The sequence below is a fragment of the Pleuronectes platessa genome, chromosome 14 (genome assembly GCF_947347685.1).
Source record: "Pleuronectes platessa chromosome 14, fPlePla1.1, whole genome shotgun sequence".
Taxonomy (NCBI): Eukaryota; Metazoa; Chordata; class Actinopteri; order Pleuronectiformes; family Pleuronectidae; genus Pleuronectes; species Pleuronectes platessa.
The window spans coordinates 12,874,564-12,899,729 of record NC_070639.1 but is presented as its reverse complement, the minus strand read 5'-3'; the positions used below and the strand labels follow the sequence as shown (position 1 = coordinate 12,899,729).

General features: G+C 40.5%; 3 protein-coding genes across 4 annotated transcripts; 1 reads left to right on the top strand and 2 right to left on the bottom strand.

Annotated features, from left to right (window-relative positions):
• The first annotated feature begins 460 nt into the window (after positions 1 to 460).
• On the top strand, positions 461 to 4,722 carry scrn3 (secernin 3). 2 transcript variants are annotated; one of them, XM_053439391.1, is made up of 8 exons: positions 461 to 586; positions 832 to 1,016; positions 1,120 to 1,301; positions 2,160 to 2,359; positions 2,839 to 3,051; positions 3,496 to 3,658; positions 3,758 to 3,938; positions 4,044 to 4,722. In XM_053439391.1, the coding sequence occupies exons 2-8, from the start codon at positions 861 to 863 to the stop codon at positions 4,203 to 4,205; spliced, it is 1,257 nt and encodes a 418-aa protein (XP_053295366.1). In that variant the 5' UTR covers positions 461 to 586; positions 832 to 860; the 3' UTR covers positions 4,206 to 4,722. The 2 variants fall into 2 exon arrangements, with proteins under 2 accessions (XP_053295366.1, XP_053295367.1); XM_053439392.1 differs by having other exon boundaries at positions 484 to 586; positions 835 to 1,016.
• gpr155a (G protein-coupled receptor 155a) lies at positions 4,429 to 12,884 on the bottom strand. The gene is made up of 15 exons (XM_053439389.1): positions 11,859 to 12,884; positions 10,319 to 10,718; positions 9,792 to 9,960; positions 9,539 to 9,694; positions 8,934 to 9,017; positions 8,728 to 8,848; positions 8,531 to 8,615; positions 8,219 to 8,309; positions 7,889 to 8,102; positions 7,617 to 7,706; positions 7,357 to 7,487; positions 7,076 to 7,171; positions 6,926 to 6,990; positions 6,654 to 6,791; positions 4,429 to 6,225 (listed from the first exon to the last, which is right to left on the bottom strand). Exons 1-15 carry the CDS (start codon positions 12,307 to 12,309, stop codon positions 6,030 to 6,032), a joined length of 2,487 nt encoding a protein of 828 aa, XP_053295364.1. The 5' UTR covers positions 12,310 to 12,884; the 3' UTR covers positions 4,429 to 6,029.
• Positions 12,885 to 13,956: 1,072 nt separating this feature from the next.
• Positions 13,957 to 22,070, bottom strand: LOC128455646 (acetylcholine receptor subunit alpha). Its single transcript, XM_053439385.1, has 9 exons — positions 22,028 to 22,070; positions 21,007 to 21,149; positions 20,873 to 20,917; positions 20,103 to 20,212; positions 19,414 to 19,609; positions 17,752 to 17,989; positions 15,278 to 15,501; positions 14,809 to 15,045; positions 13,957 to 14,723 (listed from the first exon to the last, which is right to left on the bottom strand). The coding sequence occupies exons 1-9, from the start codon at positions 22,068 to 22,070 to the stop codon at positions 14,595 to 14,597; spliced, it is 1,365 nt and encodes a 454-aa protein (XP_053295360.1). The 3' UTR covers positions 13,957 to 14,594.
• Positions 22,071 to 25,166: the final 3,096 nt, after the last annotated feature.

The following is a 25,166-nucleotide window of genomic DNA, read 5'->3' as shown; positions in this document are numbered from 1 at the left end:
TGTTTACTGCATTTATTATACAAACTTAATTTAATATGCACGAATACAAAAAGCAGTATATCGCAGTAATACACAGATATACACATGTAGAAAATAAATTAAAAAAACACTGCGGGTTTTTATTTTGTGCATGGAGATAAAGAGGATATATATGATTCATTTGAAATATCTCAAATATTTGTACAATACAATCACAGATTGAATTGCAGGGAGGGGGGGAAATTAAATATTTCTTATATAATCAGAAAACTGCTAGAAAAGCCAAACCTACCTATTTTATACGCAAATATTAGACTTTCAGAACATCAGCATTTGGATTAAAGGATAAATACACAACTATAATACTGAATATATATATACAATATAACTTACAATCTTTAAAAAATGTAAGTCTGTAAAAATTGTGAGGGAAAAGTGTGAAACGTGCACAAATGTTAGTTTTCCATTCGCCTTACTACGAATACAAAACCGACTTCCTCCGGGTCACGTGACGGCAGTGCTTCCGTGTCAGAGAGCGTAGTCACGTGGTCAACACATTGGAGAATAGAAACTGACAGTGACTGTTCGGTTTGACTGGAAGACACAGGTGAGATTGTATTGTTGTGTTGTTGTAATTATATTAATAACTCTACACCGGTAACTGGCATCAGTGATCACAGTTAATATAATGATTTAGGTCTATATCTGAACCTAAATCGGTGCATTCTGTGCTTTAGTGCGGTGGAAGTTTTTACTAACGTCATAGATCTTTAGATGTGATCATTAGACAAAAGTTTGTCCATGCTTCATACATGTTATCTGACCAGTGGGATTTTCTGTGTTTCCTCTCAGCAGGTTTGAGACTGAAAGAAAACAAAAACATGCAGCCGTCCTCCTGTGACACCTTTGTGGCTCTGCCCCCCTCCACTGAGGGACAACGCATCATCTTCGGGAAAAACTCAGACAGGCCCAGTGACGAGGTGCAGGAGGTGGTGTATTTTCCTGCTAAATGTTACGATGCAGGGGAGAAGGTTGAGGTGGGTGACACACAGACAGCTGGTTATTGACCTCCAACCTTCAGTTTCCTCAGCGAACAACCATTAACAGACTTCTGCCCCTGTGTCTTGTTTGTCTTCTAAGTGTACGTACATAGAGATCGACCAGGTGGCCAAGACGTATGCAGTGGTGCTGAGCAGACCAGCCTGGCTGTGGGGGGCGGAGATGGGGGCCAATGAGCATCAAGTGTGCATTGGGAACGAGGCAGTGTGGGGCAGAGAGAGCACTGAGGGTGATGAGGCTCTTCTCGGTATGGATCTTCTCAGGTAAACCACCTGTTAACATGCATTTCAACATGTTGACTCCATAACTAGGAAATTATGGTTAAGATCTCTTTTCCACGAGAGCCCTGAGAACAAATAAATAAGCAACCAAATAAGAATAAAGGAATTCAGAAAAACTGATTCAAGAATCATCAAATTAGACAACTAGGTTGGGAGTAAATGGATGGAATAACTCCACTAAGTCACAACACTCTCCTTAAATGTCCCACTGTCAGAGTCTAGATGTCAGTAATATGTATTTTCTAGATATCTGTTCTCAAGATCTATGAGTGTTTGCCTGGCAAAACTGAAAATGTGGAAAAACATCTCAAAAAATTCCTGGATCTGCCGCCTGAGTGATCCGGATCAGATCAGATCTACCAACATTAGCCTGTACATTAGTAATATCTAAAGTAGCTACTGGATGTTCTAATGTAGATGCTCACATTGAATGAGAGAAAAGATGTGAGGTGGTTTTGAAGCTACAGCAATAAAACTGTAAAGAGGAACATCATGATAGGTCGATTTATAATTTGTGATAAAACATAACGCACTTTAAATAATATATTTTATTTATGTAGCACGTTTCAAAGTGTTTTCAAATGGAAAAGAGATTAGACGCAGAAACTGGAAGAAGACAAACATCTTTTACTTCTCAACAAGAAGTCTAGTTTGAGTTTAAATTAATGCTTCAATATTAGCCTTGAATAATCTACTGCCAACTATGTTAATCTCGTAGTGCAAAGCAACCTTTAATAACAAAGCACCTGGCAGATTTTTTTTTTTTCTTCCGTTGGCTTTTGTCAATTCAGACTAAATCTGTGAGAAAAACGTAAAGCTGTGACCGTGCAATTTACACAGGCTCGGACTTGAGAGGGCCGACACGGCTGAGAAAGCGGTGGACGTCATAACTGAGCTGCTGGAGAAATACGGTCAGGGAGGATCTTGCTTGGAGGATGAGTCCGGCTTCACCTACCACAACAGCTTCCTCATCTCAGACAGGAAGGAGGCCTGGTTGCTGGAAACATCAGGGAAGCACTGGGCTGCTGAAAGAGTGGAAGGTGAGAACGACCTACAGAAAAAGAGCCTAAGTATTAGCGCCTGTTAGCTTTGCTCGTGCAATAGAGTTCAAAATATGTCTTATTATTCAACCTACAATATTTCTAATCATAAGGGAAAACTTCATAGTAACACAAACGCAGACAGAGCTCCGGGCAATATCTTTTTCTTCTCTGTATGAAAACCCAAGAGCTCAACAGAATGATTCACCACATGTGGCTGCAGAGGGCGCTGTTGCACAGTTAAAGTTACATAGTGTTGCTTCAAATCTAAAGCAGTGATGGAACGATTCGATTTTTTATAAACTAAAATGGTATACAGTGGAGCGAAGTTGGCGCACTAATGCCAAGTACACAGCATTTATAATGTATTGAAGTATCTCCATTAGATAGTTTGACCACCAGGAGCACTGGTAAGTTCATGTTTTAATGTATGTATTTATTTTGAGGGCTGATCCCTACATTTGACCTTTTTTTCGTAGGTGGATATCGCAACATCTCCAACCAGTATGGCATAACATCTAAGATAGACAAGGAACATCCAGAACTGAGGGAATATGCACGAAGCCAAGGCTGGTGGGACGGAGAGTCTGAGTTCAACTTCGCCACAGTCTTCTCCTTCATGACCACGGCCAGAATTGAGGCTTCAGGGGGCCGCTACTGTGAGGGGAAGAAGTTGTTGGAAAAGAGCCACGGTTTGTAGAGTGCACTTTACTGTGGAATATGAAGGGACAAAAAACAACATCAATATAGATTAATGCAGAACTACATAGTTGAATACATAAATAAATTAAAAACAAATACAGTTCTGATACAGTGATGATAGAGATTATTTCTGTATTTCTACATTTAATGATTTCAGGTTTTTGTTCATTCATTTTTTTGATATATTTATACATTTGTTTGTTTCTACATTTCTGCATTTATCTTTGTTAATTTTTGTCCTTTTTCTAAATGGATTTATCATTGATATAGTGCTACACTTATTTTATTTCTGTATTTTTAAATGGATTATTTTTCTGTATTTATACATGCTTTTTTATCAAGACTCAGGTAATTCTTTTGTCTTTCATAGCGGAATTGTCGGACTGTATCAGGCAAATCTATGTTTATGCATGTGCTGGTTTTATTTCCTAAAGGCCACATCACAGCTGAAACGATGATGGGCATCCTTAGGGATAAAGACAGTGGCATCAACATGGAGGGCATGTTCATGACTACAGGAAGTATGGTCTCAGTGATCCCCACGAATCCGGCTCTGCCAGGGGTTCACTATTTCACAGCAACTCCAGACCCTGAAAAGTAAAGAACTTAGAATCACTTCAGCTGGTGAGACGTCTTTATGAATTATGTTACACTGCAGTTTGTGATGATTCACTTATGACTTGTTTATTATTACAGGTCTGTATTCAAGCCGTTTATCTTTGTGAAACACACCAATCCGCTGAAGGAGACTACTTCTCGCAGTTACGGCCCGAATGATCCCGTGAAGAAGATACCGCGCTTTCAGAGCAAACCCGACCGCAAACACGAACTATTTGCCAAACACCAAGTGGTGACCGCCATCATCGACTCTCACAAGGTTCAACAACTTACTTCAAGCCTGCAGTTAGCCTACATGTGTAGATAAGTTCAGTGTGGTCACGATCTGCATAAAATATATTCATCTTCTTTTTGACTTTTAAAGGACAGAGGAAAGACGATCACAGAGTCGATGAGGCAGCTGGAGAAGGAGAACATGTCCCGGATGGAGAAGATTCTTTCAGATGGTGTTGAGCAGCCTGATCTTTTTGCAAATCTATTCCCAAACTCTGTCCAGGAGGAGATGGCTGCGTACACCAAGAGCTGAATAGCCTGAGACTTAACCTCACACCACTTCTCAAGGGTGACAGTATAATAAGTCTTTGTGGTTTGTGCCTTTCAGTCCAAATTTCAAACCTCATGCTTGCATAATGAAATAACACCATTGTACAAAACAAAAGAAGCAGCCTTGGATACTCAAGCAGTCAAATTTTGTACAGAATGGACTCAATATTCTAATTGCATTTATGCACAGATGACAAGATACACGATTTTAGGGTTCAGTTGTAAACTTTATTTTTAAATAAATCAAAATCTCAAACATACAGCCTTTGACAGACATTTTGTGGTGAACAGTAAATTAAATATTTTTTTATTAAAAGACCAACATGTTTGATTGAGTTAGAAATAAACTCAAATAGTTACACTTAAACAATAAAAACAAGTTTCTAACTGCATTAAAAAATATATATATGTACCTGAGTGAAACTTTGAATTATAGCAGCTCCTACTAAAGCAACTTTCCTGAGCTTCCCAGGTTCATAAAGTCCATGTAATAATGATAATGGCCTTTGTAATTTCTTGAAATATTGTTTGCGCATGTTATTAAAACTTTTAACGGATATAACAAGGCAATGGAAATACAGAGGATATTTATTTTGTTGTTAAAAGTGGTTGCTTGTTTTTTGGAACTGTGTGTGACTGTGCACTGCTCACACACAATCCCTGTTTTATATCAGTGCAGAGTCATGCTAAGCTGCAGGTGAGCAAAGCAACATTATTTGTGATTAATCATACATTACCAATTAAAGAATAACTGGGGAAACTAAAGTTAATCATACATTAAACTGACTAGAAAAAACTATAAATATGAAATATAATTATAAAAACCACATCTTTCCATTTTTTCCTTTGGCGAGTATCTTTGGTAGGAAAGCAAAAATAAAAAGGTGTATCCATAGAGGAAATACTGATTCAGGAGTTTTTACCTGCACCCCCCTGTGGATTACTTCTCACATAATGCCATAAAATATGAGCACTGTAAATTCCAGTGTACTTACTACATAACAAATATTCTAGTCTTGTTCCCCCCGAAAGGATTAGAAATGTTTATCTTGAAAATATGCTTATTAAGTGCAATCACCTTGAGTCTAGTAGTCTTGTAGTTAGTTACGTAAAAATTTCACTAAAAAAACATTACTGCAGTTTAAAGGCTGAAGTGACATCACTTCAAGAGTCAGGAACACAAGACATGTAAATGATCAACCAGTGAAGAGAGAATGTTAGTTGTAAGAGAAACTGCAGAACTGAAAATTTGAGAATCTGAGGAGCATCTGTTCTGTTCCAGAGATTTGTTAGAATTTAAAGACCGACTTCCTATATTAAACTAGAGCTCTAGTTTTTCCACACAAGTGATTTTAACTGCCACTACTGTTCCTCCCAGTTTCAACTAAAATATGCCCTGATTGACAACAGTGCTGCAATTCCATATTTCACAAATTAACTTTAGGGTTAAATGTTAAACTGCGGAAGTAAGGTTTTTCAACCTTTCGTTTAAAGGTGGCCCTTTCATGTTTTATGTCACGCGTTAAGATGCAACTAATTCCGTTTCACTGAACCTTTAATTTGTGGTTCCCTTTAAAACCAACTTCAGGTAATGCATAGTGGCTTGGCCCTTCAGTTTCACGCACGCTGCACTCATGTGACACCAAAGATCACAATCTGTTGTCTGTTTCAACACTCCACTGTGCTGTTGGCTGCAGACCAGCACTGCAAGCTGACTTTTCAGTGTGGACTCAGTGTCATTCCTCCACCTCACTTCTATGATCAGAAGTTTGAGATAAAAGAACTGTCAACCCTGAATATTTTTGTCTTATGTTATGAAGCGGTAGTGCAGTGGGCTGTCTTGGAAGTCGTATTCCTGCCTGATGTGCTGGAGCACGCCGCCCTGCTGTAGCTGCCTCCCGTAGAGCCCCGCCTCGCCACGGTCCTGAGCCAAGCCGACCTGCTGAAGCCACTCCACCAGTTCATACCCGAGAAAACAGTCAACGACAGCCCTCTTCCCACACCTGAAAGTCAAAAGGAGCATTCACCAAAATGTCGGTTTACTTCTTTTTGTTTACAGGTGGCTACAAGACGCAGAGGATAAAGCAGACAGAGCCGAAAGACAGTCATTGTTTTTTTTTAAATATTGTGGTTAGTGAATGAATATCCAGAAAATGTCCAGATAAGTAATTTTACTGAGTTTTCTTTTAACATTATGAAGAACACATCAGGAGATTGTCAGACATTTCGTTATTTCAACATTTTGGATTTTCACATGGGCTCACTGACATTTTCTGGACTTTATACCAGGGACCTGGCAAGAAAAGTGCTGTAAAATGTCAGAAGCGACTGACATGGGTGTTTGCGTATTTACAAACATGCCCCCTGGGAAATTACAGGACAAATCCCGGAGTTAAGTGCATGTCTAACAGCAGCTCATGTGTGCCCTCACCTTCTCTTTTTAACAATGTCATGACAACACTGGTCCTTGTGGTACTTGGTGAACTTGGTGCAGGTCATCCTGACTTCCTCAGGTAAATCTGTCAGCAGCGGCTCCTCTCGCTTCCTTCCATACCACAGTTTATATAACCTAAAAAACATTCACAAAAACAAAATTGAAGGCATGTTCACAGTACACTCTATTGTACAGTAAATAAGTATAGGTACTGTATCCATATACATTGCATGAAAAATGAGTGAGTTTGGAAGATAAATATTCTTTACCTCTTTTTAAATGGTAATATAATCAAATGTTTGTCCAGCCCAAATAGAGCAAAGGAGAGGAAACCCTGGAAACAGAAATAATATCTTGACGCTGGTATGGTGCAACAACACACACTCATATTCTTGGTAATTCATTAACTGGAGCCAGACCTGTCCATAGTTGGCCACAGCACAGAAGAACTGCAGTTCCAAGTAGAGTCTACCAGGAACACGGTTAAAGAGCAACCACAGGCAGCTGGACAAGTTCTGTCAAAGCAGAAATTACAAAAATGTTTTTGGGGGAAATATTTGCAAAAAAAATAAATCTGATTCACATAACCTCAAAGGGGAGGGGGGGGGGATACACAGGTCAGTCATTTGTCTGATTTGGCTCATGATGTAATAATGCAGAGGTCTTCATGTGTGGAAGTGAAAGGTGGTGGTTTACTCACAGCAAACAGGCTGACAGTCAGCAGCAGACACAAGAGCACATGACGGGCCACCTGTCTGTCTGCGACCTGTTGGAGCTCCTCCACTTGGACGAGCAGGCAGTCGGTGGATACGCACCTGTTCTCACACCGAGCTGAGGGGGGGCAGCAGAACATAGATTTAAAATACTGAATCGTGTGTTTTTTAAACCAAATTAAAGCGTTATGGCTGTTGTGTGTTGATAAGAGTGAAAATACAGATACTTTGTGTATCAATACCATACCTGTTAGGTTGACTGGTGTGTTGTTCATATTTGTGCTGCTGATCATGTCAGGCATCGGCTGGGGCGGTGCACAGTCACATATGAGGCATGCTGATAACAAAGTGAAATGTGTGAGACTGACTTTGTGTCTGTGCTCTGGTGATACCATTCCACAACACAGAATTCATACCAGAAGAAGCAGATGACCCCCCCACCCAGCAAATTCAGGTCTCAAAAATACAATTTTCAAGAGATTCATTATACCCCTGCTGTTTATCACAAGAGAAAAGTACCGGAGTTGCTGTTGAGATCTCCTGACGAGGTGACCGGCTCAAAAGGAGTCTGATTCTCTGGTTCAACTTCCATCACAAGATCCTCTGCAAAATCGGACGAAGAGTTTCCCTCCAGGATTTGGTCATTCTGGGCCCAGCTTCCTCGACTGAGACAAACAAGCGAGCTGCCTCCCAGCAGTATGCTAAGGGAAGCTACCACTATGGTGCAGATTATCTGTAGATTGGCAAAAATATTAAATAGCATTCAGACTGTTTTCGTAATTCTTAGCTGGTTCCCACACAAATCACAGACAACAGATGACAGGATAATAATTTCCATAATGTTGTTACCTGTGGTCTGCCATAAAAGAATGATGAGTCAATCGGGTAGGATATTTCTGCCCCAGAAATGAGCAACCCAGCAGTTACTAAGGCTGGAATCCTGTTAATATGAAGATTAAGTCAACAATGAAGTCACTCACAATATCAAAAGCTGTTCAGTGAACTAGAATTGTACATGAAACATGCAGGAATGAGTGTCTGATCATTTGCATTCAGCTAAGGTGGAGGAGGTACAATATAAATATAAAGATGTTCATTTAACGTTGTTTCATCAGGGATTTAGTTTCATTTCTGTTCAAATTACTATTTGAAGTGACTCACCCCCAGCCCGCGATAACCAAAACACCTGATGGAACTTTCAGATCCTCTGAGCTTCTCATGAGCACGAGTGAGAGCGCTATTAAACCTGAAACGACAACATACAGATTATAGCATTAACAAAACAAACCCATTTGAGTGACACAACAGCTAAAGTTGAGGTTATTGTGATACGATAGGTGTGTTCAACCAAAGCATACCTGGCCACACATAGGTACTGTAGAGTGAAGTAGATAATAATGTGAAAGTCAGGAACTGGCCAGTGAAGTTGTTTTCCTTCACCACAAAGTTCCACAGGATCATCCCGATACAAGTTAGAAACTAGAGGCCAATACATGACAAGTATTAGTATTTTAGATTAGTTCATGGGCAATAAAACAAATATGGGGAGAGACCATGTGCTCACTTGTGCGACGAAAAGGTTGACTGTGAAAATGTGAGGTAGCCTTCTCGATTTCTTACTTAAAAACATGACGGCAATAGTCCACACCTGTCAGAAGAAAACACTGATTTCAAATTTTTCACGTTTACTTAAGCACAAACTTAGGCACAGACTCTAAAGACAACTGATATGTAACTTTGTGGGCTGGTTGATCACTTTGAAAGCAAAGGAGAGTTTGAATTACTCAACGTGATGACATATCCGAGGAGCAGAAAGACTGAGGAACAATTGAATTACAAGATACTGCAGAAGACACTGGGGGAACCGGTTTCACTTCTGCATTTCTTATCTACAGGTTCCTTAAAAGATCAGCTAAAAGTGAGCATTAATGAGGAAGTGTGTTAAGCGGTAAGACATTAACACGCATTCTGAAATGATGGTGACTTTTTTCCATTACCCTTTGACAGTGTTACAAACATCTCGCATTTTCCCATTATCCTAAACTATCAAGTGTGAATTGAGATAAAAACCCAATAAACCTAGAATTCAGACAATAGAAAGTCAGTTAGAAAAGATTGCCCAACAACAAGCGCGTATAAATTACGATGTCGGGACTGGCTGTGACTCACCAGTAAAACTAAGCTCACTATGCTTATGTCAAAGCTGACACTCTGCAGTGAATTCATCAGAACCTGAGGATCCATCCTTTGCATCGTGAGCAGCCAGGCAGACGCGTACATTATCGGCGCTGAGAGAAAAGTGCTGATCACCATCCCAGAGGTTACCTGTTCAGAGGAATTGAAAAAATACATATGGTGAGCTTCAAAGAAAAAAAATATGAATGGCAGGAAGGAGGTCGGTGTGTAAACGTAAACAACTCACAACTTCCAGCTCAGCGTTATAATAGACAGCATAGATAGCCACACTGGGTGCAGTGGGAAACACTCCATAAAGAAAGGCATAATTGGAGAGGCTGGAGTGGTTCAACGAGCTGGCGTTGCTGGTGTCCAACAGTTCCACCATCTCCTTGCAAATCAGGGGCATTAGCAACCTGAAAGTCACAGGAAAAGACTGGTGTCATGTATCATTATTCCAAGGGTTAGTAAACACGCTCTGTGAAAGGGCTGCAATATTAAAATATTTATATACACAAGCTATTATTATGCCGCACACCCATGAGACCTCTTAACATGTCATCCATTTGGTGAGAGGCTTGTGGTCTGAGAAAGCTCTGTGTCATCTAAACCATTGACGCTAAACAATGCAATAGGGAGCTCTTCACAAAGCTCTCACCTACTGACTGTCTCTCTACACTCCAACCACATGTCTCATTATAAAAATGCAAGGTCCTCTGATAACACACAGTCACGACCATCATGCGCACAAGTGAAGACATTTTTCTCACTCACAGTTTTGCGGTGATGAGCAATATCAGTGTAACAACTGTGGATCTGGTGAGTTTTCCCAGTTGGCCCACCATGGACAGACCCAAGTAGAACAAGGCCGCTCCCCCGAAAGCGTTGGCCAAGCCGTCCAGGAAGTTAACCATGAAGGCAGGAATTGTCTGGTGCAGGACAAAGTGGGCGACAATGCCGATGACAACCATGAATACTATGGGGTTCTTTAAGACCTGCCAAACCACAAGTCCCACTATCTTAAGTTTGCTCTGCTGGTGGTTTCCCTGATCCTTCCACTTCTGGATCTCACAGAAGGCAAAGCCGATGGGATTCAGAAGCATCAAGGACACGGGGGCAACCAGGTAGATGTACTGCAGGTACTCTGGGTAGGTGTTCTGGTACAGGGCTTCAACTGGGGATAAAGATGAAGGAGAGTGGTTCAGTATGTTGTGGATTAATAAATGACAAAGTATATTTGCAAGCTTTACACATGCAGCCTGTTGACTCCCCATTTATGACCATTAGGTTTTTATATCAGACCCTTTAAGAAAATATATTGATTGCATCATAATTGCTTCATACATGACTTGACAAACACCAACAAACAAGCCACTGCAAAACAATGACTGGCTTAACAGTCTGTAATGGTTTAAATTTAAATAAATTTAAATAAAGAGCAGAAGTTTGATGACCTGACTCAGACTAGACTCCTGCAGCAGAGAAATTGTTATAATTTTTTTAAGTTGCTGATGTTTTAGTCAGTTTGGTGGAAGGTAATAAAATACACTTACTGAGCACTGTAAGAATAGCATGGTTTACTACTAAAATTGATGCTGATATAAATCATGCACAACAGAAATGAAGAACAACTGCTGACATTAATTTCCTTTCCATTTTAAATTTGCATGATCGCTCGTTATTCATTATTACATTGATTGGTTAATTTTTTTAATGTGATAATAGAAAGTGTTCAATGGACTTTTGTGATATTGCTGTTGATGACAATTAGATGACAGTTATTATTTATATTCTATTATTGCCCAGCCCTACACAATAATATTATCCTTTTCTGCATAAGTTTACAATCAGGCCAGAAAATTCCAGGATATCATGCACATTTATCTTTTCAACCGCAGGTAGTGGAGTGTAAGCATGATCAGAGGTATACATACATACAGAGCCACAAGTGTGTGTGTGTGTGTGTGTGTGTTTGTGTACAATATTATGAATACTACTTGGGTCAAGAAACACTTATACTATTATTCTGATATTCTGAAATTTGTATTTATTTATTTTGTTTATGTAAAACGTATTAGCAATTACGAGAGAGATCATAGGTGTAAAGAATAATCTTTGAATGACTAAATAAACACGCTTAAATATAAAAAGAGGATGGCACTTTAATCAACTTTGGTAAACAACGGTAGTTTACAGTGTAAATATTATACTACTGTTATGATGGCTGAACAAGCATCGAGACAACATGATCTCAGCTGCAGCAGTGACCGAGAGGCAGTGTTGGTGGCAGCAGGTCTAAACCCATGACACTCACCTATAGGAAATCCCAAAGCAAAGTCATTGCTCTGTGTGGCGAATATGGAGAAGAGCCCAGCTTTACTGTAGCGACTCTCGGGACTGGCCACGATCAGCGTGAGGACACACACCAGCAGGAACACGGACACCTTGGCGACGAGGATGCTCCAGAGAAACGACCAGATGACGTTCCCGAAGTCCAGCAGCACCATGTTCTTGAAGAGCAGCGCCGGGAGGGCGAACTTGGACACGAAGTTGCCGAGACCTTTCGCCTGGGTGGAGGTGATGATGTTCGCCCTCCCCGCGATGTATCCGCACAGGATGATCCCGAAGCACTGCAGCAGAGCCGGGAAGAGCTTCTCGATAGACATGGTGCCGGCGGAGAGACCCGAGGGATCCATGGCTCCCTCCCCCGCGTAGGAGAAGTTGAAGAAGCCGGTGGCGGTGGAGGTGCTGCCCGGGGGCTTCATCGCGCTCCGTCCGGTGACCGCTGATCATACCCGGGTGGAGCTCACGTTGATGTCATGGTTAAATCACGGCTCGGGGCTAAAGGTGAAGTTGAAGAAGTCCGGATAAGGTGGATACACCCGCTGCCAAACACTGTCAAGTGCTAACAGGGGCAGGTTCAAAGGTAAACAGATAACAGGACACTTCAGAAGCAGCGGTAGGTGTTTAGGTAATCCCGGTTAGTTTACATCGTACGGTTAGAAACGAGTCGTTTACACGGGTTGTTAAACTGCTGGCTTTTGTCCGACCCGCCCAGCCATGGTGTCAGGAGTTACTCAAGTGACCCTCACCTCTGTGACAGCGGCGCAGCCCCCTCACATGTTCCTGCTAGCACAGTTAGCGGCTAGCTGGCGGCTAACGCTCACAGTCTGTGGAGGACTGAAGACGAAGCTGGTAAACTAAACTATTATAAAACTACCTAACGTCCCCCTTGAGTCGGTCCACGGCGGCAGGACACCCTCACGTGTCTTGGAACTCACTCTTTATCTCCGTACTCCGTACTTGATTTGTCAACACAACTTCACCAATCACATGTTTCAACGAGGAGCAGGGGGGCGGGGCTTAGCTGGACCTCCCCACCCCTGTGTGGTTCTGTGTGTGTGTGTGTGCGTGTGTGTGTGTGTGTGTGTGTGACAGATTAGTGTCAGTGTTCAACATGCTGTTTTTGTTATTTTAACCTCCGCCAAATGCAAATATCAAAGTCTCCTCCTTGTCTTTCTGTGTTTGTTTGACTGTGAGCGAGGTCTTTGGATGTTGCCTCATGTCCTCTAAAGTTATTTATGGATAGCCTATATTGAATCAGGTCAGTAGTCATAATAGTCCTTAAGGGGGGACACATCCCCCCCAATTTTTAAATATGGTCAAATTGTCAAATAATAATAATAATAATATAATATAATAATAAAACTGCTATGACAACAAGCAAAAAGGCTCCGCCATCCGAAATAGTCCCTATGAAATTCAGCTGCTGTTAATAATGAGTTGTGAGATTTTGGTCACACCCAATGTTCACTTCATGACTACATTTACTTTGTTATTATTTGCTCATCCCAACTGTTTGAATCCACTCTGCTGCTCAACATACTGCATGTCCGATCTTCCTGGAGAAATGATCCCTTCTGTGTTTGTTTTTTTCCTGGAATTCTTCATTTCCTTAAAGTGTTTCTTCTTTTCTTACCTTGAGCTTTCCCTTGTTTAAGGACAGACAGTGTCAGTTGCTCCAGACGTGTTGTCAATACAAATGATCCGACTGTATTGTACTTGTTTTAAATGACACTGGGGAGGTCTGGAGAAAAAATTCCAATACAGCAAGACTGCCATTATATAAATTTGTTTTTATTATTAGTAGAAACCAAAGTTAATAATTGTAGGATTACAAGGAATTAAAGAGATGATAAGAGTTATTGCCAAAACAAGGTGTGTTCTTTGGATGTGTTCAGACCTGTACTGAGCACTGACTACGAGGCACTGGAGCTCTCAGGATAGATGACAGGTTCTCAGTGAGTTGAGAACTATCAGGAAGACCCTTTAAAAACACTGAGGGTACAAGGGTTTCCCTGAAGGAGAATCTTTTTCAATCTATCAATAATATTCTTAACCTAACTGTCGGATTATACTTTGTTGCTCTTTACTGTTCCCTGCATGTCTGTACTTCCAAGAAGAATGATCCTTTCTCTCTTTTGGTTTGTCCACCTTCACTGTCAGTCATGTTTGGTAACAAGAGCTACAAGTGCCATGGCAAATATTTGCATTTTTATCTAAATGTCAAATAGAGTTGGTAGCTTCAGTGCTTCAGAGAGCGGGTGTTGTCCAACAGCTTTCCTTTGTGTAAACGTATCAGCCTGTTAAACCCTAAAGCCATTGTGAGGACTAGATTAAAGCCCTACCTTTATTAATAGGTGATTATGATGGGGATATGTGCTAAGTAACAATCTTGTCAGGAAAGTGGGTTTGGCAGCAGTCTATAATCAATAATATGTTTCATCCTGAAAATGGACAAAACCATGTTATTAAGTTGTCCCCTATGAGTACATGTAGGGGGACACAAACATTATATTCCTTGAGAAAAAGAAGTGAGACAAAACTTGTCTATCAAAAAATGCACTTAACCATACTAAATGTAAAAATGTTGTACATGGACAAAAGATTCCATTCTTCAAATACCAGAGAACAGGAAACAAACAGAGGTATCGTTTCTCATCGAACAAGAATACTGGTCATCAGTCAAACAGGAAAAACTTGAGAGCCTTCAGAGCATGCTCAGCTCGATGAGACGTCCCGCAAACACTCCCAGCGTGCCGATGAGACACACGGCCATGAAGACACACAGCAGAATATGATCCAACACCATGGCCACAAACTTCCACTCCTCAGCAGCCTGGAAAGAAGAGGGACAACATGTCAATACACACAAGGCTACACTCATACATTAGAGAAGATTTCTGTGTGAGACAATTCATCACATTGTTGGACTCCTCATCTGATTTCATGGTTTCTGCGATGTACTTGACCCCTTCGATGGCGCTGTGCACGTCAGGGTTCTTGGTGATGGGCGACTGGTAGGGAACAGAGGTGGTCTGGTTGCCAGAGATGTCGGAGATGTCCATGTCGGCACCGTAGATGCTTTTATTCTGTTTCTCTTTGCCCGGGCGCTTCATCGTTGAAAAGAACATAATGTTTGGGATAGTTTCAATAAAAACCTGCCAGGAAAAAAAAAGACAAAGGATCAATACATTTGTCAAGGAGTGTACAGCATCAGAGCAGTTGGATCTACGTCAATCTGTTGTAGTACCACTAGATGGCGATGTAATGCAGAGTGAAAATGGTTAGGACAAGTTTTCCAAGGCTTGGAAATGTGATGGATTCATTTGTTGTTGTTCAGCTCTCCAGTCAAAATGATCAGTCATCAATCTCGCTCCTAGCTGAACTCACCTTGCGGACCCAGTCTGGCATCGTGTGGGTGCTCGGGGAACGGTGGTGGGTGTTGATGACAATGACAGTGATGATGATGGAGGCGATGACGAAGACCATGGTGAAGAGCATGTACTTCCCAATGAGCGGCACAGCACTGGAGGTGGAGGGGATCAGCTCCACGATGACCAGCAGGAACACAGTCAGAGACAGCAGAACGGATATGCTGAGAGTCATCTTCTCCCCTGGGAGACACAGCAAAGCATCTCTGTTAACATCATAACTGGATAATGTTTCTTATCAGGGACTCTAAAAATCCTATATAATGATATCATTATAATACATAATCATCACATTATATTCAAATGCTATATTTCTTCAGCTGCCCTGGTCACAACTTAATTTTGAGGGGTCACTGGGCAAAAAGATTGGAAACTCAGAAATGTATTATATCGTTCGATAAAATTTGGCCATATTGATTCTGGCCTAACTGTATTGGCTTCCTGTTTGGTTTTTGGATCGATTTTAGGATTTTATGGATATCTGGTAGTTCTCAGAACACGACTAGTGACTAAAGGGGATCATGCTTTTAGCTCCCAAATTCTGGAAGGACTTACCACCTGAGATCAGACATGTTACATCTGTTCCTGCTTTTTAATCGCCTCTTAAAACACTCTTAAAAGGTTTTCATCCCTATATGAATTTTATTTTAATGTTTAACTATCGGAAATTAAAAGCTTTCATTGAATGAAGAATTGTATTTTATTCTATTCATAGCTTTTATTTTCTTGTTCTCTTAGTTGTTTGATCCTTTAGTGATGCACTTCATAACGTTTGTGAAAAGTCCAATAGATTAAAATGTTATTCTTATTCTAATTCTTATTCTTATTCTTATTCTTCCTCTTATTCTTATTCTTATTCTAATTCTTATTCTTACTCTTATTCTTATTCTTGTTCTTATTCTTATTCTTATTCTTATTCTTATTCTTATTCTTATTCTTATTCAATAAGACATTCTGTGTGTTTTCTTTGCAGCGTCTGAGCTTGAAACGACATATTGAAGTAATTGTGAAAATGGAGTAGAAAATGTGGAGCAGTCACATCAAACAGTATTCTCAGTTTTCTCAGGGCGCCTCCAACATCCAATCTCATTATTACGCTGCCACATGGGAGAGCTGTTTACACGAGCCCGGTTTATATGAGTATGGTACATACAATATATACTTTCCCCATCATTCAATCAGTCCACCTCTAAAAACACAATAACGGCACTGTGCACCTACACAAGCAAATCATGTTTAAAGACTGAGAGACTACTTTTTTTTACCTGATCAACAATAGAGGAAGTAAACAGATTCTGACACCATTTCACACAAGTAAAAGGAGAGACATTTTGTTTTGTTGTTCGGTAAGAGCTGTTATCCCCGAGAGAGTTTCTTTTGGCACAAGCTTCTCCTTCAGCTGTACACCATCCTGTCAGCGGCCATATCAGAAACAGGGATCAAGTGATGTATTATACATTAAAGCAAAGGCCTGCTTCTCAGACATGACAGCACAGAGGGACTCTAGGTAATGAGGCAGACCTGCACACTGGGAACGCGGCCAGATGTGCACAAGAGCGGTGCAGTTCCTGTTGCAGCCAGTGTAAATACAACTGAGACTGACGGGCTCCATTAAAGACGAGGATTTGTCCAACATGTTATCAGTGAGTATCAAGAACACATGGATGATAAAGAAATGAGCCATCCCTGAGGTTTACAGGGGATTGTAGGCAGATTAAATTACCCTGGTTAAGACTCGCAGTTTCTCTGTTTTTAGTGTTTGTGCTAAGCTAAGCCAACTGTCTGTTAGACGTGGTGTCAATCCTGTCTTAAAACTCTTGCTTTCACAGAACATCTTCCCTTCAGTTCTTGAAAACAACTGGAGAATGTTAAGCCAAATCAAGCACAGCCTGGTTATATCAGATGTTACATAACCTGTATCTTATGAACTGGAAAGTACAGAAATAAATTGCTACAGGATGAGTAACTGGCCCAGAGACAATGAGATTTACAAGCAATATATATATGAAATCCTGCAAAAGAATGGAGAAAATGATCTGTGTGTGCATATGAAGACAGAAGATATTAAATATCAGCAAAGAGAGAGAGAGAGCTGTGCCTTACATATAATTGTCTATTCAGGATGGAGGATGACGGACAGTTTAATCCCATTTTACCCTTTTGGGTTTGTTATTATGACTTTCTTCAAGTAGGTTATGCTTTCGCCCCTGTCTGTTTATTTGTAAGTTGGTTTGTTTTTAAGCCAAAATACACCAAAAGTGTAAAACGAATGACAACTCAACCTGGTGGAAGGATGTGGTACGGGTCAGGGAAGAAGCCATAACATATTTGTGCAGATCTGAGAGACGTAATGTCATAATGGCACTACCAACAGATAACTTCATATCCATGTGAAAGAAAACAAAGTTGAAAACGGCAGGTCTGTCAACATACCAGAGTCAGTGGGGAGGTAGAAGACGAGGCCGGTCAGGAAGGAGAAGAGCATGCAGGGGATGATGACGTTGACGATGAAGTACAGTGGGAGCCGCAGCATGAGGAAGTGGTAGGTGATGTCCAGGTAAGGTGTGTCTGGGCAGCAGGAATAGTAGACCCAGTGCTTCCAGCTCCGGAAATCCTTCATCACCCACTCTCCACTTTCCATAAAGTTACTCAGGTCTGGCCGATCACTGTCCTGATAAAAAGAAACAATAAACGGGGCGAATTAAGGAGGATTCTTTAAAGTTAATGTTGGCTGTCTTCCTCTTTTAAAAAAAATTAATAATTTCTACTGTTTATAAGCTTGTTACCTGTAGATGTGATTGCACTAATCTCTCTGTAAAATGCTAAAGAGATTACATTTGTTGGGAGGGGGGTTGTGCCTGGTGACAGTTCTCTTAAGCTGATTTTGTACTCTGACTTGTGTGTGGGTTCAAAGGATTATTTAATAGGGAAATGGAAACTGTGTTTGTTGTGTGTCTACATCCCACACTCCCTGATGAGGGATTGTTCCAAATGATTCGCGACTCTGAGATTTACTTTGAGATAATGTGCCATCATGTTAAACCATTGGTTTTTCACAATACACTATTTGAATGGGTGAAGGAATAGTTATTGTTATTAAAGTTAGCTATACATAATGAGAAAAACACTCATTGTGTCTTTCGCCCAGAAATGGTTGAGAAGATTGATACCACTCTGTTGCTACAGTTGCAAGAAGGTTAGCCTACTTTAGCTTAACAACAGGTGAAAGGTAGCCTGCCTCGGTCCAATGGTTAATAAAAGACATGTTTCCCCACACAACTGGAATTTGTTGTTTGGTTATTTAAAAAATACAAGATGTTTTTTGAAAACGTTCAGTTGAGGGGTGGTGCCTGTGTAGAGCCTGCAGGAGGCCGGATGTGACGTATTTATTCTGCAGCGGAAACAGCGCGGTCTTAATAGCAGATCAACACCAACGCCAGCGGGAACCAAAAGCTCTCGAATCTCTTTCTTTTTCTATGTTGACATCTTGATCGGAATCCTCTACGTGTAGGGAATGGCCCCTTTTTTTACATCCTGAGATATTTGTATACTTTAAGTAAATTTTTTCTTGATCAGTTTTGGGTCTGTTACTTGTTAGAAACATTCCAACACTCACATTGATTCCCTCACTCCGACACTTTGTGCACATTTTACCAGGGAGCTGGCAGGAAAAGCTAATAGGCTGCTGTATTGAGCCTCATGAGGGGTTTTAGGAGGGTTTAACCATCTCAGTGGTATATTTTTGCCCCCTCTGTTTAATAAACCTGTTTAGGTGACGCCCTATGATGTTGACAGCGATTTGTTAATTAATTCAGAAAACTTGTTGCCTCAGTGCCACTTCTTATACGAGTGATTTTTTTTATTTTATTTTGAAAAGGTAGCCTTGCATTGCGTTCACCTAGCATTTCAAGGGTATTGAATTGTTAAATCGATGATTAAAATGTTCATGTTCATGCTCAGCTTTAAATAGTTCAATCAGCTTAAATGACAGGTATGAGAGTGGTGTGAATCATCTCATCTATATCACACATGAGACTATGCGTGTTTCCCAACATGTAGAGCTTCTCCCTTTGAGTCATGTGTGACGGGAATTACAGGATTGACGACGACCAGGTTTCCATCGTAGGTCCAGGTTCCCAGCTTCATGCTGCAGTTCTGAAGGTCAAAGGGGAAGTGCAGCACGATGATTTCACAGTAGCTCTTGAAGATGGCAGGCGGGTTCCACGTGATCATCCCGGTGTACTCCAGCAGCACTTTGGTCTGGTGAACGATGGCAAAGTCACCGTCAGCACTGCGGGCACAGAGAGACACAGCAGCATCATCAACATGGGGGGGGGGGGGGGGGGGGGGGGGGGGCAGTAAGTTAAATGTTAACGTGGGGGGACATATCAGTGCCGGAGGGTGGGCTGCCGCTGCTGTCACACTGCCCAGCCAACCAGCGCTCAGGACGGCACAAGTTGTCGTGGCAGTGGAGCGAGTTGTCAGGGAAAAACAGCAGTGTGTAAGATGCAACATATGGTGCAGGGAAGGAGGGTGATTTGGGTGTGGATGGGGGAAGGGGGGGGGGATGCTATACAGAGGCCAGATTTAGCCAGATGAAATCCGAGCTTTCACACGCTCCAGACTGGAGCCTAGGAAAGTGTGATTCCGAGACAACGCTGACAGGTGGGATGATTGTTCGGGTGCCTCTGGTCACGTAAAGCTTAACGTAATGAAAAATGAAAGGATTTGAGAAAAAAACAAAGAGCTACAGGACATGGATCAAATATAGCCCGGTGACATACTTGTTGTAGAGGACCAGGTCAGGCCGCCAAATGTCAGTGGAGGGAACTCTGATCTTTTTGATGCCACCGTAATCCTCCGGGTTCCACTGCAAGTTCACATCTTTCCATTGCTGAGAAAACACAAGCAGAGCAATAGATAGTACATCAGTCATCACAAGCATTATTATTTTATTAAAGCAAATACAAGCTGAAAACAGCATGCACACATAGATACAACAAGTGGGGACATATTCTTTAGAGAAGATTATAATTTAATTTAAAATGGGGATTATCCTGAATATCCTTTGTGACCTTTTCAAACTCAAGGAAGAATGATGCAGCTCATATCTTTTATCATAATCTTACTAAACGTTACTGATTTGGTTTGAACATCAGTTCAAGCTGGTCTCCTCATGACAAAAGTCTTCATGAGGAGAGATACAAACATCAGTGGAGCAGATGACCAGGATGCACAACTTTGACTTCAGCCTCGATAGATAAAATGGCACAAAAAAATGTTATGCATTTGAATGCAGTCAATCAAAAAGCTCAATATTGTGGTTTAACATTAGTCATTATGATTAATTCTCATGAGTTATCAGTATTTCTTTGTAACTCTTCAAGTCTATATTGAGCATGACAGAAATAATTAATGTCTAGGAATTGATGAATAGTTAGAAGCATAATACAAATTATTTTTATTTTTGCATCCATTTTTATTAGTACATAATCTGTAATATAAATGTGATATAATAATGATGCCAATATAAAAAAAGAACATATTAACGAACCTGTTTCAGTCTCACATTGCTGCTTACGATCTGGTTGACCTCGTCCTGTGGATGCAGAGGAACGTATTGAGACAGTTGATGTGACAGTGAATCTTAATGATGCAGTTTGATATGTGTGTGACATGAGTCCTCACCACGCTGATGAGCTGGATGAGCTGGAGGCCCACAGTCACAACCACCGGGTCCTTGAAGTGGTTGACAGGACGGACAACCTTATTGTAACCGGTGAAGAGAGTCTTAACTAGATTTGTCTCATCAGTGGAGCACCAGGCAGCACCTAAAGCAAACAGCACACGGCAGGTACAGGTGTTCAGATACAGTTGGTTATTTGTTTTGGCAGCATTTGGAGAGTGAAATGACTCTTTTTGGGCAGAAGAAGGCGTCTGACCCTTCAAGGATCCTCCTGAGTGTGTTGGAAAAAACTTGTGTTGTGCCAAAGTTGAATATTCCTTTAAGAACATGCGATACTTGATACTCGTTACCACGAGCTGAAAATAAATGTGATAGTGATAGTGTCATACTACAGATGTATGACGTCTGTGTGTGTGTGTGTGTATGTGTGTGTGAACTGCATTCAAGCTCATGTTCACAAACATGTATACTGTTGTTAAAATGCACCATGTGTATATATAACCATGTCTCTTCACTGTGTCGGGTCTGTAGTCTAAATTTGGCTTCCCTGCATTCAAACATGTGAAGGCCCCCCAGTAAAGGCGGCGTTAATAGACATATCCTCTCCGCAGCATATCCGTCACAAGCTAGAGCAGGATCCTCTTTCAATTTTCAGCTGACCTTGAAACGGAGGTCATTTTACAGCGAGATGTTGTTTGAGCGGTTGAATTCTCCAGTCGCTTAACTCGCTCAACTAAGGAATCGTCTAAACATAATTCTGCAGGGGACTTTAGCGTGTGGAGACCAACAGGCAAAATTGGCTCATTAGTTATGTTTGTTGAATTGGATCAGCTTACAATGACCCGGGAGCAGTATCATCGATCACAATTAATACAGAGAAGGGTTAGTATTTTCTTTTCTAACTTTTTCGAGCTAAACTTTACTTGAAACACGAAAGCTTTTTCAAATATAAATGCATATGCCTATGCAGGTTATCAAAACACATTTCAAGTTTAAAAGTTTTTCTGTGCGTTAGGTTCTTACCTGCTAGAATGAACAGATGAAAAATGAAAAACACAGTATTCATCCTTGCCACTGAATCCAAAAGCACGATCCGACTTCAACACGCTGTCCGTTGATCACCTGAGAATTAAAAAGCTTCGGCCAACCCAAAACATTCCTTCAGCACCGGCAACTGACTTAATGCAAAACCTCCAGACCCTCCACTGGCAGCCTCGGTGTTACTGTGTGGCAGCGGATGTGAGTGACTGGCTGCCAATGCTTGTCATTTGAGAGGGTCCCATACTTTGTCCTCTGTTATGAGATCAACATGCCAAAGTAATCCAATACTGAAATATCCCATCGCGAACTTGACCACACACAACAAGGAGGTGCAGAGACGCAACACATGCTCAATGCCGTCAGCTCCTCTTGTGTTAGGAATTAAAGATTTAAAGACGAATGCTTCAGATTTGAACATCCAAATGTAATTTTTAGACCCTTTAAAAAGTGTCTCCAATTATATAACATATTTAAAGCTGCGGTCCTAGAATGTTACATCACCTCCATTCAAAATAAATGTTCAATGAGGATTTATATTGTCTATTACTCAGAATTGAGATTTTTTAAATTTCCTACAAACCTTAAGAATTAATGGAGTAAAATCTTAACTATATGTTGGCCTGTTCAGAAAAGATTTAAAGCAATAAACACAGTAATTATTAGTTGTTTGGAAGCTCTACTGGGGAAAAAACATTTCTCTGTCCATAAAACACAAATCCCTAAACACAAACATTTTATTTAAGTCAAGTAGGATGAGATAAATTTAACAAACCTCGATTCCTAGAATTTAAATGAAGATGAACGGCAATTGGATGAGAGCGAGAAGAAGGAAAATGTGTTTATTTTATGTTGTTTGTTGAATATATACTATTATTTTTTTCTTATTTGATAAAATAAAATAAACTTGGAATTTTCATTTCATGTTTAAGAATGATACAATTTGAATTTAAATCCTCTATTCAGCGTAAATAAGCACGTATGAAACATTTTATAAATGTTTAAAACACTATTGTATAATTGTGAGCAGCTATAAGGACATTTAAAATTATGTATGTCACTATCTTGTTTATACAACTTCACGTGTTTACAGGCTGCTTCAATTATTTTTCATTATATTAGGCTTGTTAAATGTTTATAAAAGGACAAACTAAAGTGTTACCAGAAAATATACATGCAGTTATATCTTAAGATGAATATCTTGAACTGACTTTCACAGTGCCTCTCACATCCAATTGCCGACCTGAGAATGAATAATAAAATGATGTTAGATAACATCAGATACTCAAACAGCCTTTTGTATCCACAGGGCCAGGTGTTACACCCATGCCCCCCCCTTGGCTCTTCTCTACCCCACCCCGTCAGGCCCGTGATGGGTCAGGCAACTCAATTTCCTCACAACCCCAATCCGCTCAATCAGCCAGTCACTCAACCACAGGCCTCATTCATCTCACTTAGAGAAAAATGACCATTTTGGCAACATCTGAATTAAGAGAGATTTGTCTCAAACCTCCCACCTCTCGCTCCCTCCCCAGTCACCTGAGTTCACACCATGTAAGCACCTCTAGCAGTCTCTTCCTCAAAGCTGTGTGTTTTTATATCTGCTCTGCAAGTGATTAAATGCTCATCGAATGTGGAGGAAAGTGTTGATGTGATATCTGCAGGCGCTAGATTAAAACACACTTTGCCTTTATAAAGATTAAGAGGATTAGAGTTTTCAAATAAAAGGTTATGATGTGTGTTGAGTTATGAGGTCCCACTATAAATACAGAAATGTTGAGTACACTGCGTATTATTCCTTGAATTTTAAAATCATATATTTTCATCACTTTGAACTATATATGAAGAGTGAGTGTTGCTGCATTTAATGTAATGTAAATATGTCACTGTTTACAGTAAATGTTTTTCTTGTACGAACGTAAGTTTTATGTGAAATAAAATAACTGGGATTATGTAAAGCTTTTGTTTGCAAGCAAGCACAATAAACGTTTCCATTTCTACCACTTCACACGGCTGAGTTGAATATTTTCTTTATACTTCAACAACACGAAATGTATTCAGCTCAGCTGTTTGCAGAGAGGAAAGCATCAGCAGCCAGTCAAGAGAGAAAGGTCACTTATCCCATGGATCACAGCCTTTCAGATCTACTCTCATTACTGTGAATAAGGCCCATCCACCACATCATACATTTTGTGACCATTAATTCACCGCGGTGTTATCACAGATAGGAAGCTCGACAGCTTCATGGCGCGGTTTACCCCCTTTTCACTCAATACCTGATGTAGATGAATGCATGATATATTTAAAATGGCCGATAATGGAGGGGGAGGCTAAACGGTTGGATGAAAATCCAATTTTGCCACACAATCACCAGAGACAAGTCTGAATTCAGCTAACATTAACTCACTGTGATGTGGTCACACAACCCAAGTGATTAAATGTCAAGAAGTGATTGCGACTCAGATGCTTTGTGGGGGAATTGAAGCACAAAACCTAAACACTGGGGGTTTCTCAACGTGAAGCTGCAGACAACACGGTGTAGAACAAAACAAAATATATATCTGTCCATAATAATTCAATATAAAGACTCATATGTCCAAATTCAGTGCTGAGAAAAAAAATGGGATTTAATACAAAATGTTGTATATGATAAACATACAATCCAAACTAATCAAATCGAGCTTGAACAGCGTGCAGCAGGGATCATGTGACACACCACTGATGGCTGTGCGTGGCTGCTCTATGGAAATTGCCTGGAAAGACATAACCTTCAGGTAATTAAACCTAAAATGCATAAATTTGATGTGACATTGTTTGCACATACATCCAGTAATTAACAGTCTTCCCAGTGCTACAGCGCTGCTGCCTCAGGTATTGTGGGTTTGTTTTTAATCACACACTGAATCAGTGTGACTGATGTGTTGTCGGGGGGGCTTGTGTACAGTCACATGACGTGTGGCTTTTGGGCACAACCTGTCATTTTGAGTATGCAGAACTGAAGGACTATCACTCTTATGTGCCACGGTCATTTTGTGGCCATAGAGAAATATGTGGCTAATGTCAATTTTCTAAAGCTACAATAATTATTATATACAGTTATATATTTCATTTTTATCTAAAGCAT